At 34.2% G+C, this 15,991-nt stretch overlaps 1 protein-coding gene across 1 annotated transcript in view; it reads left to right on the top strand.

Annotated features, from left to right (window-relative positions):
* The window catches only part of ERBB4 (erb-b2 receptor tyrosine kinase 4), a 770,675-nt gene that overhangs the window by 716,965 nt on the left and 37,719 nt on the right, over positions 1–15,991 (top strand). The window contains exons 23-27 of the mRNA XM_052653380.1: positions 4,597–4,752; positions 7,314–7,389; positions 11,269–11,415; positions 13,471–13,568; positions 14,914–15,084. Coding sequence (XP_052509340.1) covers positions 4,597–4,752; positions 7,314–7,389; positions 11,269–11,415; positions 13,471–13,568; positions 14,914–15,084 — 648 coding nt within the window. The remainder of the gene's footprint in view (positions 1–4,596; positions 4,753–7,313; positions 7,390–11,268; positions 11,416–13,470; positions 13,569–14,913; positions 15,085–15,991) is intronic.

The raw sequence follows: 15,991 nt of genomic DNA, 5'->3' as shown, positions 1-15,991 counted from the left end.
ATTAAAGTCTTAAGTTTCTTGTTGAATATTAGTTCCCTACTAGTAGAATATATATTTCTTACATATATTTACATTAGGATAATATCTAATTAAAGGGATCATTATCCACCTAAATTACAAAAGCACAGGCTTATTCTCAATTTACTCTCATGATCATTGTACAGTCGTTTACCAAGGATGGTTATTTTATCATGTACCCTGAAATTTTCCTCTCCCTAGTTCCTTCTGGCCTAGTTTAGTTGAAGATTCAGACATTCATATAGGAGCTGGTGACTACCATAAACAAATAAAGACTGAATTCTTGAAAATGATAGTAAGTAGTAGGATCCTAGCAAACTGGGGACCAAAAGCCCTTAAAGAGCATAGCCAGTAACCAACTAAAGAGGATATATGAAACTCATTCAGTGTCGGCATACAAAAATGGGATAGCTCATGGGTGGTCAGTTTACAACCTTTATTTTACACTCTCCTCACTTTTCTCCTGTAATGTGGCAGTGACTCCTGACTTTAGCTATAGTTGTGTGTAATCCAGCCTCTATACTGGCACCAGGTGGTATTTTTTTAGGCTCCAGTGATAATCGTGTCACTCTCCTCTTAAAAAAAAAAAAAGAGGGCATTGCCACATTGAATGCTGCATAAAATGCAAAGGTCAAATTCTCTATCATGATTTATAAAGGGTCCTTCTTGGATCTAGCCTCTTACTCTATTTTTAGTCTCATCACCCACCATATGCATAATACTTCAGAAATACAAAGTTACGTACCTTTGTCCAAGCATGCTAGGCTATCAATTCTCCTGTGCTTGTTCTTACTGCAATTTTCCCCCTACCTTGTCCAACTGGTGGACAGCCATCCTTAAAGCTTTACTTAGGCCATAGTACCTCTCTGAAGCCTCCCTGCTCATGCACACTTGCTAGACTATACAACAGATGGTCCTCAAAATACAGCTCTCCTTAGGTGCCTTCCACACGTCACCGATCTGGTCAAGTTTTTACTCCATATCTGCCCACTTTATTAATTAGCTTCTATCCTCTAATGCACAAACCTTCTCTGACTCTCTTTTGTCTTTCTGGTGTCTGGCAGAGTACTTGGCATATAGTATGTGTTCTGTCATTGTGTGTGGATCTGAATATCAACTTCTTGCCAACATGCTTTCCATATTCTGTTATGAAGATGGTAAGAAAAAGAATGATGAATGTTTTTGTGAACACTTCATACAGGGACAAAATTATCAAACAGACTTTATCTCCAAGGCAATGACTGTTTTTATTAATTCTTTAAAGCATTCAGAGGTTTTATGTTTTCATGTTCACTTTATTCTAGAAGGAAATGGAGAAGGAAATGGCAACCCACTCCAGTATTCATGCCTGGAGAATCCCATGGACAGAGGAGCTTGGTGGGCTACAGTCCACGGGTCGCAAAGAGTCAGACACGACTGAGCGACTTCACTTCACTTTATTCTAGAAATATCCAAGTTGGCATGATCAAGGAGAAGGCACTGTTTAGGAAAGAGGACAAAGCTCCCATAAATCCCAGTTGTGGATTGATTTCAGAAAACACTAATACATATGATGTCACCCAACTGCTGACTGATTGGACCATATCAGGCAATATCTGCACTGGTTGTGTTTAATGGGCATTTATATAGCGCTCGGCTCATGATGCTGCTTGAAGCAATATTCTCTTTCCACTACACCGAGTATACGGAGTATACGGTTCATAATTTTTTGACCTCTCTGATTTATATGTCTGTTTACCACAGCTTTTGTTTGATATCAGAAACCATTAATCCTTTAAAGTCCTGCAGTTGTAATGTTAACTGCCAGCAGCATTGATTTGCAATTGGCATGAGAGTGTGCTTCAACCATTTTATAACACTTCTGATTTGTTCTTACCACTGAAATCCTCAAATATAGAATTTTCCCTTACTCTTCAACAAAAATATGCTCACTCAAACAAAAGATGAGCACTCTAATATAGACCTTTGAGTTCATTTCCTTAGTTTTGCTTCAACCTTTTAGTTAGGCTAGTGTTTCATGACTCTTGGTTTCCCTATTGATGAAATACAATGAACAATTATTGTTTCTGGATTATTTTTAACTTGTCCATAATCTAATATACATGCTATGTATACATATAACACATATGTATGCATATGTATGAGCTTCCATGGTGGCTCAGTGGTAAAGAACATGTCTGCCAATGCAGAAAATGTGGGTTCAATATGACTGAGTCAGGAAGATTCCTAAAGAAGGAAATGGCAACCTGTTCCAGTATTCTTGCCTGGGAAATCCCATGGACAGAGGAGGCTGGCAAGCTACTCTCCATGGGGTCTCAAAACACTCAGACATGACTTAACAACTAAACAACAACAAACAGTACACATTTGTACATATACATATGTGTGTGTGTGTGTACTGGGGGAAAATCCAGTTATATCTCTTGTTGGCAATCAGCAATACACTTTATTTTTAATTACATATATGTTTTATGAAGAAAACATTAAAGGCTAATTTGAAGGTCTTTATAAATGATGTACTTTCACTTGTGAGTTCTCACAGTGACTGTTAATGTCATCAAAACCAAATTTTAAATTATAGGCTTTAATTGGGGGCAGGAGGAGAAGGGGATGACAGAGGATGAGATGGCTGGATGGCATCACTGACTCGATGGACGTGAGTCTGAGTGAACTCCGGGAGTTGGTGATGGACAGGGAGGCCTGGAGTGCTGTGATTCATGGGGTCGCAAAGAGTTGGACACGACTGAGCAACTGAACTGAGCTGAATGCCCCTAGGGTATATTTCATTTTTTGCATAATTAATAAGAATAAGGGCTTCTCAAGTGGCACTAGTGGTAAAGAACCTACCTGCCAATGCAGGAGACACAAGAGATGTGGGATTGATGCCTGGGTCAGGAAGATTCCCCTGGAAAAGGGTATGGCAACTGATTCCAGTATTCTTGCCTGGAAAATCTCATGGACAGAGGAGCCTGGTGGGTTACAGTGCACAGGGTCATAGAAAGTTGGACATGACTGAAGCGACTTAGCATGCACACAATAAGAATAATATAATTCTCAGCCTTGATAGAATCTATAATGGTGATTTTGCCTCCATTAAACTTTTATATGAAATACTTCTGAAATGTATGGATAGCTGAACTTTTTGGAGTGGGTGTATGGGGGAAGATGACATGAAACAAGATATTGAGAAGAAAACAAAAATATGTGGGTCAGGCCAAATACATGTTCAGTTCAGTTCAGTTGCTCAGTCGTATCTGACACTTTGCAGCCCCATGAATCACAGCATGCCAGGCTTCCCTGTCCATCACCAACTCCCGGAGTTCACTCAACTCATGTCCATCGAGTCAGTGAGGCCATCCCACCATCTTATCCTGTGTAGTCCCCTTCTCCTCCTGACCCCAATCCCTCCCAGCATCAGGGTCTTTTCCAATGAGTCAACTCTTCTCATGAGGTGGCCAAAGTATTGGAGTTTCAGCTTTAGCATCAGTACTTCAAATGAACACCCAGGATTGGTCTCCTTCAGAATGGACTGGTTGGATCTCCTTGCAGTCCAAGGGACTCTCAAGGGTCTTCTCCAACACCACAGTTCAAAAGCATCAATTCTTCGGTGCTCAGCTTTCTTCACAGTCCAACTCTCACATCCATACATGACCACGGGAAAAACCATATCCTTGACTGGACAGACCTTTGTTGGCAAAGTAATATCTCTGCTTTTTAATATGCTGTCTAGGTTGGTCATAACTTTCCTTCCAAGAAGTAAGTGTCTTTTAATTTCATGGCTGCAATCACCATCTGCAGTGATTTTGGAGCCCAAAAATACAAATTCTGACACTGTTTCCACTGTTTCCCCATCTATTTGCCATGAAGTGGTAGGACCAGATGCCATGATCTTTGTTTCTGAATGTTGAGCTTTAAGCCAACTTTTTCACTCTCCTCTTTCACTTTCATCAAGAGGCTTTTTAGTTCCTCTTCACTTTCTGCCATAAGCGTAGTGTCATCTGCATATCTGAGGTTATTGATATTTCTTTCAGCAATCCTGATTCCAGCTTGTGCTTCTTCCAGCCCAGCATTTCTCATGATGTACTCTGCATATAAGTTAAATAAGCAGGGTGACAATATACAGCCTTGACATACTCCTTTTCCTATTTGAAACCAGTCTGTTCCGTGTCCAGTTCTAACTGTTGCTTCCTGACTTGCATATAGGTTTCTCAAGAGGCAGGTCATGTGGTCTGGTAGTCCCATCTCTTTCCATTAGCCAGTCTATTAGGACACTTTCATTAGTGAGAATGAAAGTGTTTGCAAAAGAATATAAAGTACCTGGGGGGAAAAATGATCTAACAATGAGCTCATGTGCAGGTAATCCATTCTGCTTTTATAAGGCTTTTGGGAATAAAAGCCAAAGCTATTTGTGGTTTGCTTTTTAACATCTGCCTTTTCCCTAATTTTGGAAATATTATCAAATTTTTACATCACTTAGAGAAATCAAGCACTTACACCTGAAAGCTAGGAAACTCCTTTTTTTGACAATGGAAAACCCTAGGCATTAACTGCTTCTTTGGGAAATTTGGTGTTTTTCAGGGAATGATGTACCTGGAAGAAAGACGGCTTGTTCATCGGGACTTGGCAGCCCGTAATGTCTTAGTGAAATCTCCAAACCATGTGAAAATCACGGATTTTGGACTAGCAAGACTCTTGGAAGGAGATGAAAAAGAGTATAATGCTGATGGAGGAAAGGTGAATATCTTTTTGAGAGCAATATTACTTGAAAATATACTGTAATATCCTTTTATCTCCTTATATGTTATAGAAAGAAGCCAACAAACCTGAGGTTTAAGAGATTATAAAATCTTAGTTCTACTATTTGCCTTCTCTCCTACCCACAGTAATATATATATATATATATATACATACATACACGCACATACATATACGCACATACATACACACACATACACATATATACACAACTATATATACATATAGTTGTATACATCTACATACACATACACACACATATATATTATAGAATATTTAAAATATATATATAGTATGTATTACCAACTTCCATTTCTCAAAAGTAGCTAAAATATGATGAGTGTCTGGATCCAAGTGGTCTTTATGTCAGTTCTAACTCCTGTTCTAACTCTGGCTCTGTTGTTTTGTTTGTATGTTTTCATTGTAGCATATGATTTACCAGTTTATTTATTGGATTGACCAAAAAGTTCATTTTGCTTTAAATAAAAATTAAAGACACATTTTTCATTTTCACTAAGACTTTTATTGAACAAAGTATTCACTAATCAGGACTTCCCTGGTGGCTCAGTGTTAAAGAATCAGCCTGCAATGCACGAGACTCAGGTTTGATCTCTGGGTTGGGAAGATCCCTTGGAGAAGGAAATGGTAACCCACTTCTGTATTCTTACATGCGAAATTCCATGGACAGAGGAGCCTGGCGAGCTACAGTCCATGAGGTCCCAAGAGTTGGACATGACTTAGCAACTAAACAACAACAGTAACAAAAACTCACTAAGCAAAAGAACTTTTTTGTCAACCCAGTATTCTCTGACTCCCTCCACTAGAATGTCAACCATTCTACCTGAAGGAACAGTGCCAGTGCCTCTTCTAACTTTTCTGACTCTCCACCCACAAGCCCTGCCTGGCAGCTGTCTTTCTGCCTCTCTCATTCACCATATGGGGTCTCAATCCATGCCTTAGTTCCAGTTCTTATCTTTCTTCATTAACTCACAGTTTAGCTTGTTATTTTTGGCTAACTATTGAGGATACCTCCTCTTTGTGTGGAGGCTCATCTAGCTTGGCCTGGATAAACTTACATCAGAAGAGACCAAATAAAATAAGCAGATTCAGCCTTAACCTATAAGTGCATGCTAACAAAGACAAGTAATTAATGTGTCAGGTAAATATGTTTATTATTTGCCTTTACTCATCATGGGTCATCCAGATGCATATTATAATTATTTTACAGTGACAGGCCTCCGAATGCTAAACATTGATTTTTATACTAAAAGCTTATAAATAAAACTATATATATTCAAATCTTATCACAAACACAAAGCAAAACACAACATGTATATTTTTAAAATCTTCAGTTTTGTAGCTTTCTCTGGCTTTTCCTTGATTTTTATTAGCCTATTTTGCCTATTTACTACAAATTGCAGCCATTTGAGACCACAGCTTTGAAATTCACTACAAGACTGCACAGAAGTAGAAGTCTATAAATCACATGACTTCACTTGTCTTGAGAACATACAGCTGTAAGATTTGTCTAAAGCAAGATTCATTAGAGCTTTAAATGCCTAGTAACCATTAAGTCTTTATCAAGCCACCTGTGATTTAAACTTACTTCTTTAACAGTGTCTGTAGCCCATAAAGTCGGCTAACTCCTTGCCCATAGGGAAATTACTTTCAATGTGTCTTCTGTTCCCTTTCACTGAATACCATGATTCTGTCACTGAGTTACCTTGGTGTCACCTTGGTGAGCAGCCAACCTCATGATTTCAAAGGCCTATTTAGTTTTAAGCTTTCAACTGTGAGGTAGAAGTGTTTATCTTTATTCCATAGAATCTAATTATATTCCCAGTTCTATGACACTGCCCTTCGTAGTTGAAACTTGTTCTGCTGACCCATCAGCAGCAGGGTATGTGAGCTGAGTCGCTTTTCTTACAGTGATGATGGATTTGTACTGATCCTCTCATATTCTTTTATATAATTCCTATTTTGAAAATGGTACATATTTTCAATACTGGCTACCCAAGTCGAGGGAGATCATTTGTGGCTGGGGAACAAAGGAAGGCTAACTTTGGAATTCATTATTTGAGGTGTTTTAGTGACCAAATTATCTGAGAGGAGAGGGAGAGAACAGGTATAGAAAGAGTTCATTTTATCAGTGGCCTGAAATTTGAGGGTGGAAAGGGTTCCTGAAAATGTAGGGAATCTTATTTGGGGGAAAACAATACAGTATGATCACATTATTAGAAATATATGTATTAGATGTTTTAGAATTGATATTGTGAATCATAATATTAACTAGTAACTTGATCACTGAATAGTAAGCTTAGAAAGTGATACTTATTATTTCCCTTTTTACTGTTTATGAAGGTTTTAAAAATAAATATTTGTAATTAATTCTTTTTAAGATTAGGTTTCATTTCCTCCCTGTTTTGAAAATAACACATTTCTATTTTTCTATGCATACAAGAGAGGCAAATCCAGGGACTCATATTGAGGAAATATAGAAATGACTTTTTATATGACTTACACTTCTTATTTTTCTGTAGATGCCAATTAAATGGATGGCTCTGGAGTGTATACATTATAGGAAATTCACCCATCAGAGCGACGTTTGGAGCTATGGTAAATAATTCTTCTTTGTGTTATAAGGCTTTTAAAGCAAAAATAAACATTTTAGGTTTCTTGGTTCTCTAAAATGTAATATATTAATGTCTTGGTTGAGTTGTCTATCATAACCTTTGCTTTGGTAGCAACTTGTCTAATCATTTTGATGAACAAAACAAAAAGCAGCAGTTTTAGATTAGGGATGTTTTCATAGACTCCTATGGTCTTCATTTTCAACAGATCTTTGAAAACATAATTTCAAATGTTTTTTATAAATGTTTTTCAAATGTTTTAATAAATGTTTTTTAAAAAGCATTTTCTTATTGAAATCTAGTTATATAGTAAGAAAATAGAGATTATTGTTAGAACGAATACCAATTATTGAAAGCAGTAGGATGAGAGCATTAAATGTGAGAGAAGAGAATGATAAGAGAGATGATTTATAATTATACCTTTAATTATAATTTATGAACTACTTTTGGAGTAAACAGATATATAATAAAATTAATAAATGAATGGGAACAGTGATTTTAAATTTTAGAACATTTATTTATTTGCATCTAACAGTTTTTGAGATGAGCTTCTTAGTGCCTGTCTGGCTATTTACAAACTTAAGTACACTAATACTAAGTATTAGTGAGAATAAATCAATACCTTTTCTAAGTTTACATAAACAGTATAAAACTAGCACTTCTAACAAGTAAAAAGCTCAGTGCTTCTTTAAATGAAAATGTGTTGGTGAGTCTTGAAATCATGAAGCAATTTATTTTACTCAAATTTAAGTTTAGGTTTTATTTTTTGAAAGAAGATTAAAACAACCTGTATTATTTATCTAAAAACAGTATAAAGTATCTTTAAAATATAAGATATTTCTATGGGGTAGTTTTTCTTTCCACACCTGTAAACCATATGAGGTGTTAAAATTTTCATGAAGACCTCATGTAGTCTACTAGCTTAGAAGCGGAGTGTTGTGTGTTTGAGATTAGGCAAGTACAAGGGAACCCTTGACAAAACTTAATTAAGCTGAAAGGACTAAATTAAAAACAGATATATATCATTACATATAAATCATATACACAAATATGATATAGAAGTATACATAATATGAGATTCATTAGCATGTACATATGCATTTATATATTATATGGTATAGATTAGCATATATATTACATGATAAAGTAGATTTGCATATAAGATAGATTTCAGTTCAGTTCAATTCAGTTGCTCAGTAGTGTCTGACTCTTTGTGACCCCATGAAGTGTAGCACGCCAGGCCTCCCTGTCCATCACCATCTCCCAGAGTTCACCCAAACTCATGTCCATCGAGTTGGTGATGCCATCCAGCCATCTCATCCTCTCTTGTCCCCTTTTCCTCCTGCCCCCAATCCCTCCCAGCATCAGAGTCTTTCCCAATGTGTCAACTCTTCGCATGAGGTGGCCAAAGTACTGGAGTTTCAGCTTTAGCATCATTCCTTCCAAAGAACACCCAGGGCTGATCTCCTTTAGAATGGACTGGTTGGATCTCCTTGCAATCCAAGGGACTCTCAAGAGTCTTCTCCAACACCACAGTTCAAAAGCATCAACTCTTCGGCACTCACCTTTCTTCACAGTCCAATTCTCACATCCATACATGACCACAGGAAAAAACATAGCCTTGACTAGACAGACCTTTGTAGGCAATGTAATGTCTCTGCTTTTCAATATGCTATCATAAATTTTCTTCCCAGGAGCAAGCGTCTTTTAATTTCATGACTGCAGTCACCATCTGCAGTGATTTTATCAAATAGATTTTTTTCTTTTCTTTCCCTTTTTTGTTCCTACTTACGTTTCCCTGAAATAAATGTGACAATCTACAAATTTTAAATGATTTCTAGAATAAATAAATGCATATATACATTAAAGGAAATATTGACAGGGCAATCACATTTTTAATAATAAAATGTATCTTTTGAAGAAAATCCTGTTTTAAAGTCATACTATTATTCTTCATGTTGAGTTGCAATATCTCAGAATCTGATGAATGGACAGATAGATGGATGGATAGATAGATAAAGTGAACTCTGTTTTGAAACATAGCCCAGGTCATCAACGCATATCTATAAGGCATTTTAAGATTTTTATTATATATCATAGTTGGTTGCAAAAGTCATAAAAGTCTAAGAAAGATTCATAGTCTTGTTTACAGTGAATCTACATGGAACATTGCCACTGGGTGCATCTTTACTTTTATAAAAATAGATATGCATTGAATATGCTTTCTATCTTCAAATGATAGAATTGTAAGTTTTAAAGATGTTTCTGATTTAGGTTTCTTGCTCTTCTACATGCAGCCATCTCTGTTTAACCCTATCTTGTCATCAACTCTGCAAAGATATAATTGGAATATTATTGGTAGAAGTGGGGGTTTTGATTTTTCCACTTCAACTTTTATATTGATGTGTCTGTTTATTGTATTTTCTATTATTTTTATTTGTAGTTGCCTTGTATCTTACTCGTAGAAGCCCTGATAGAGATGTGAAAGTACCTATTCTTTTATAATTACAAATATAAGTTAATAAAATGTTGTCATTAAATAAATATTATATAAATATGACAATATGAATAGACAGTAATCTACTTCTTACTTTGTTTCAGCCTTCGTCATGAACACTGACGTTTAGTCATCAGTTCTATGAGTCATTTTCAGTATGCAAAATCAAGTAGTGTTTTATAAGGCTGAAACAGTTAAATTGCATAACTAATTTACATGTTTATACTATATTTAAGATCTATAAGATGTAAACATTAACCAAAAATCAGATAATCTTTAATGATACTGTTATGATGAATAATTTGAAGTTTACATATCTTTTTATATTTTAAGCTTTGCACTTTTATCAGTCAGTGATAACTGTTATAAGCTAAAAATGACTTCAGCTTGAATAAATAATTCATTACAAATGGCAGCAGGAAAAAATAACCTTCATAATGAATTTTATATTGAAAGATACTTATATATGCATCAGTTAAAATTCACTTGCTAATACTATTGTATTAGCAGATACAATTTCTGAACTAATAACCTTTACCCTTAAGAAAACTATAACTAGTAAATTAGCTAATTATTAGATTATAAAGAGAAGCTCTGTGTATGTTACTGTTCGTATCAGTATCATTATTCTTATCAAAGTTAACTACTTGCAAGCTAGTATTTAGAGTATTTGCTTTCATCAAGGAAAGCAATGTTCTAGTGATTCAAGATACTGTTATTATCTAAGAAATAGACTATTACTGATTTCTTTCAATTTGGAGATGATCACTTCACATGCATTTTGTTTTGCATATGGATCATTCTTCAATCAGTCTCTCATATGTGCTAAAGAAATGAATCTGTTTTATTCTACTTGTTCTCTTCACATTAGTTAAAAAGAAAGGCACAATTATTTATTGTAACCTAAACATTCTAGAACCCTAGCTTGACCTTTAAGACTTTTAATAGCAAAAATGTTAATCTCAAAATTAATCAATATCAGATTTTACCTAATCATATTTGTTTAGTATCAGTACACATGTATATAGTAAATAAATTGTTTTACAGGCTCTAATGTGATGAAACTTAAACTGGGGCAACAAACATTAGTATAATGTAGTAGAAATGGGGAACAGATTCTGTTTTCTGATATCCTCTTTGAACTGTCTCCACTACCCATTAAAATTTTCAGGACAATGCTAAAAAAACTAAATTACCCACAAAGATTTTAACATTGGGCTCCTCATATGGTCATAGGATTCTGAAGAGCCGTTCTTTACACTATTTCTAATTACCCTCTGAAAAGCATTCTTTTGCCACGGACATGTTGCTGGTTTGCTCATAGTATATTGCTGATGTGCTTATGTGAGAATTTGATCTCTCATTTAGGAGTCACTATATGGGAACTGATGACCTTTGGAGGAAAACCTTATGATGGAATTCCAACCAGAGAAATTCCTGATTTATTAGAGAAAGGAGAACGTTTGCCTCAGCCTCCCATCTGCACTATTGACGTTTACATGGTCATGGTCAAATGTAAGATTGCTAATCAATCGTCACAATTTTTTCTGTGTATTGAAAAACATAAAATGTTAAAGATCATTGTGAAAGGAGAATATAAACACCTATGTTTGTTGCAATTTTTTTTTAATGTGAAGCAGTATCATGCTTTCATACTATGAAGTCAACATTATATGATTCTTACACTTATTTATTTCACTTTGATTTCTTATCACTTCTATACAATCAACTTGTTTCTCACAAAGGGATGTAATTAATCACAATAATGTTAATAATCTTTAAAGGAAAAAAAGCAGACTAAAGAAACCATCTACACATAAAGGAAAAGAAGCTTGAAGCTAATCATTTAAAAAGATGAATTAAATGGAAATGAGTTTACCAGTCTCAATCAACAGGAAATTAGCAAGGCAGAGTGGGAAGTGGAAAGGCATGAATCTATATTGAATATTGTGAATATTTACTTTCTTTTCAATTAAATCATTTGTTTACACCTAACTCTCTTATTTTTCTTTCTCCCTTCTGTGTCTCAGACACATATGTGTTATAAATGTGTTTTGCAAGCCTAGGCTCTTAATTTAAATAGAATTAGGGAAGTCTCTGGAGTTTCTGAATTAATTTAAATGAGATTAGCATTCAGCAATCTTTCTTGTGTAATCTGGGGTTTTCCCCTTTTGATTTACACAGGGTTAGCAAAGAAACAAACTGGTGAAGGTGAATAAGCATCTTATTAATAAGAGACTTTGGACCCAGGTCTACTCAGATTTATATTCATGACATGTGTGATACATTCTGACAGTGAGGGAAGAAATAAAAAATGTGCTTTTCAGTTTGGGTCAGCATGCCCTTTTCTCTAGCGTAGTTCTATTTACTCAATATTTAGTTAGAAAGAAACTGATACCTCACTGAGAATTTAACCTTTTTTGTTCCCATAGAGTTCCAGAAACACTGATTTTTCTCATTAACATCTTGGTATCAAAAACATTTTTTTAATGGTTGCATATAAAATATAGAGCATTTGAGCTTAGTTGGGAGAGAAAAAAATCAAATAATATTAATGGCAGCTAAAGACTTCCCATAACAACAATAAAGATTGAATTACCAGAAACAGAGAAACAAGTTTTATAACTTTATTAGGTCAAACATTGTTTGATAGTCATCTATGGAAGAGAGTGTGCAAACACATGCATGACATACCTTAATCGCATAACTAGAGTGAGATGATTTAGATAGCTCATTTAGAAGCTCCAATAAAATAATGAAAACTCAGAAATACATTTTTGCCAAATAAGGACTTTTACCTCGCTTTTAGAAGTTTTAATATCTAAGAAAAGGGTCATTTGGCAGTAAAATCAAGGAAAGCTTGGTACTTTTATTCTTGTCATTTCACCAGTTAAATAGAGCCTGGGGAGATAAGACCAACTTTATCTAGACTCCCAGCAAAATAATAATACATATCTTGAAAACTGCTGATAGTGTTTTTATGCTGAAAAGGCTAATACTCAGATAAACGAACAGCTATTGCTCAACAAACATTGCCAATCACTTTGTATTAGTTGTTTTTCCCACCAGGAAAAAAAAAAATAGCATAAGAAAGTTGCTTTTGATTCTTTTCTTCACTTTTATGCCAGTGTATCACATTGAAATCAAAGTTTTTAATCCATGTCATTCCTGATATAAACTGATAAATTATATTCCAATCTCACCTTCTATACACATCAAAGAAAAGTTTTTAAAAAAATTCTCTTTACATATAATGAGAAAAGATCCAAGATTTCTTAAGTTCCTATGGTTAGCCTAGGTTATATTTTCTATGATGAAAAAATTAATTTTAAATTATATCAACAAGATAAAAAGCTTATGTTATTCCTTGTTACATGTAGTTATGAATATCAGTAAACTGATAGTGAGACTCTCACCTATTGAGTTGTTTCTTTCATTAGTTTTCTTTGTTTTTCAGGTCATTTTTATTAAAATAATATTTTTCAAACTTAACCTATATTTTTGTAAATTTTACATCCCACTTCTTCCTAATTATGGATATAGTGACTTTTATTGCTTGTGAATTTCTAGGTTGGATGATTGATGCTGACAGTAGACCTAAATTTAAGGAACTGGCTGCTGAATTTTCAAGGATGGCTCGAGACCCTCAAAGATATCTAGTTATTCAGGTTTGTACCTTTGACTTAGGTTTTTGAGAAGATCAGAATGGAAAGCTCACTACAAAATAGTAATAATACCTGAACTTTCGAACTGTGGATATCACCACTCACAAACTGATTAACTAAGCAGAACATAATGTGAAATGACTTTTGCTTGTCAGAACCACTTCTAAGCATTTTCCCTTAGCACTTAAGTGCCTCTGCTATTGATCTGTCAGATAATTATGATTATTCATGTGCATAAAAAGGCCTTTATCCTCAGACAAGCCTTGAAGGACTCTACTAGTTATATTCATTGTTATACACAATGGAAAAAAAAAGAAAATAAATTTTCATTTTCATTGTGTCCATATTTGAAGGCAGTGAATTAGAAGTTTAAATATATTGACATTTCATTTCCTAGAAAAATATTTTAAAATATTTTTATTTAAAAAATAATATCTCAAGTTATTATAACTACACAAGAACTCAGATTTAGATGAATATATATAGATAAAATAATAGACCAAAAGAACATTTTATATGTAGCACTACAAAAAATGGATTTGATCATTTAAATTTGCAGTAAATTTTGTTGTGAATATTTTGCCTAAACCAGAAACAAATGGTCTGGATAACACTGAGTTAAAATTTCTCAATAAAACAGAGTACTGTTTATCTTCATATCAATAGTCTGACGTGAAGATAAAAGTCACGTTTTAGCAGACAATGATTTCTATCTAACTTTTTCCCAAATTAACTCTGATTTTAAAAAATGTTTACAAAAATATCATATAACTTAAATTTTTAAATCCTATTTAAGAAATAGTTGAGGTAAGAGAGTAACAATTGTTTTGGTGTTTCTCCCATTTCCATTTATGTTCTTTTCCATGCTTGCTGTGATTTTGAATGATATCACTTTCATAATGTTATGCTGTAGAACAAATCATGGATACTTTGTGTCCTGATAGCGTTGCACTGTCAACCAACCAAATATAATAAAGATTGATAAGTTCATTGCTCTTACTTTATTATTTACTCTTAAAGTCACAGTTCAAACACCATCTTGGCAATGAAACCTATGATTATTCTCAAATCTAAAATGGATTATGCCTCTCTAAAAATAGCCATAGCATTCTGCTTTATTCATCTTAAATGAGCATTTATCAGATTCTTTTTGTATTTATTTATCTTTCCCTGTCATATCTATATATGTTATAGGCTTCTATATGGCAGGTAATTGTGCTAAATCTTTTTTAATGAGTGCATGAATTTGCAATGATTTTGATATTATATAAATTTGCTGCAAACTTCACATATTTAACATGAAGGAAAGAATCATTTTTGTGTGTGTATCTGATGGGCAATTTTTTAGGGTGATGATCGTATGAAGCTTCCCAGTCCAAACGACAGCAAGTTCTTTCAGAATCTCTTGGATGAAGAAGATTTAGAAGATATGATGGATGCTGAGGAATACCTGGTGCCTCAAGCTTTCAACATCCCTCCTCCCATCTATACTTCCAGATCAAGAATTGACTCAAATAGGGTAAGAAGTAATTACATACCACTTCTCATATTATTTCTGAGAAACAAAATCATGGAAATACTCTGCAAGCACTAAAATTACCAAATAAATAATATAGCTCAAATCAGTGTGATTCCTAAATTAAAAGTGAGTTTTATCAACAAAAGATATGCCAAACTTGCCACATATAGTTAATTTTAGAAGGCAAGCATGGGCAATACAATGTGCACTCTAAAATATCTTCAAGATTTCAAAAGGAGAAATTTTTTTTTGGTCTTAAATTTAGTTAAAACAAATTTCAATTTTTGAAAATCTATCACCAATTCAAACTAATAAATCTGTATGTGTTTATAAATAAATGAAAATTCTTCCCAAGATAAGACTCTCCCGTTTTTTCTTAATAAGATAATGTGACTTATTGGTCAAGAGACAATACAAGTACAGCTCTTTATTTAGCAGACATTAAATATTTTCTGTGAGGTTGAAGTAGAAACGGAACACTGTGCAATCCTTTGGACGAAATCAATCATCTTGGTAGGGCTTCTGAATCATTTCTAAGATGCAGATTTGTTTTGAAAGAAGCATCTGAATGGAATTTCCATTTCATGTTAAATATTAAGTCCACTCTATGTGAATAGCATTTTTTCTCTGAAAACTGTAAGTCCATGCATTCGTTCATTTATTTTTTGAAATTTGTTCATCACTCCTTCAATATTTATTGAATACCTCTGTATTACTAGACGATTGAAATTCAAAAAGTTACATAATTACTACTTTCAAGATGTACCAACTTTGACAAGAGTCATAAAGATATGGAGACAGAATGCAACATGATTGTGTTATGATCAAATGTTCACTGGCCGTTATGGAGCATAGAGAAGCTGTGATAAGTTTCTTCAGTTGAAAAGACACACACATGATGCTTACT

This window comes from Budorcas taxicolor, chromosome 2 (assembly GCF_023091745.1).
Source record: "Budorcas taxicolor isolate Tak-1 chromosome 2, Takin1.1, whole genome shotgun sequence".
In the NCBI taxonomy this organism is placed as follows: Eukaryota; Metazoa; Chordata; class Mammalia; order Artiodactyla; family Bovidae; genus Budorcas; species Budorcas taxicolor.
This window is presented reverse-complemented; position numbering and strand designations above follow the sequence as displayed.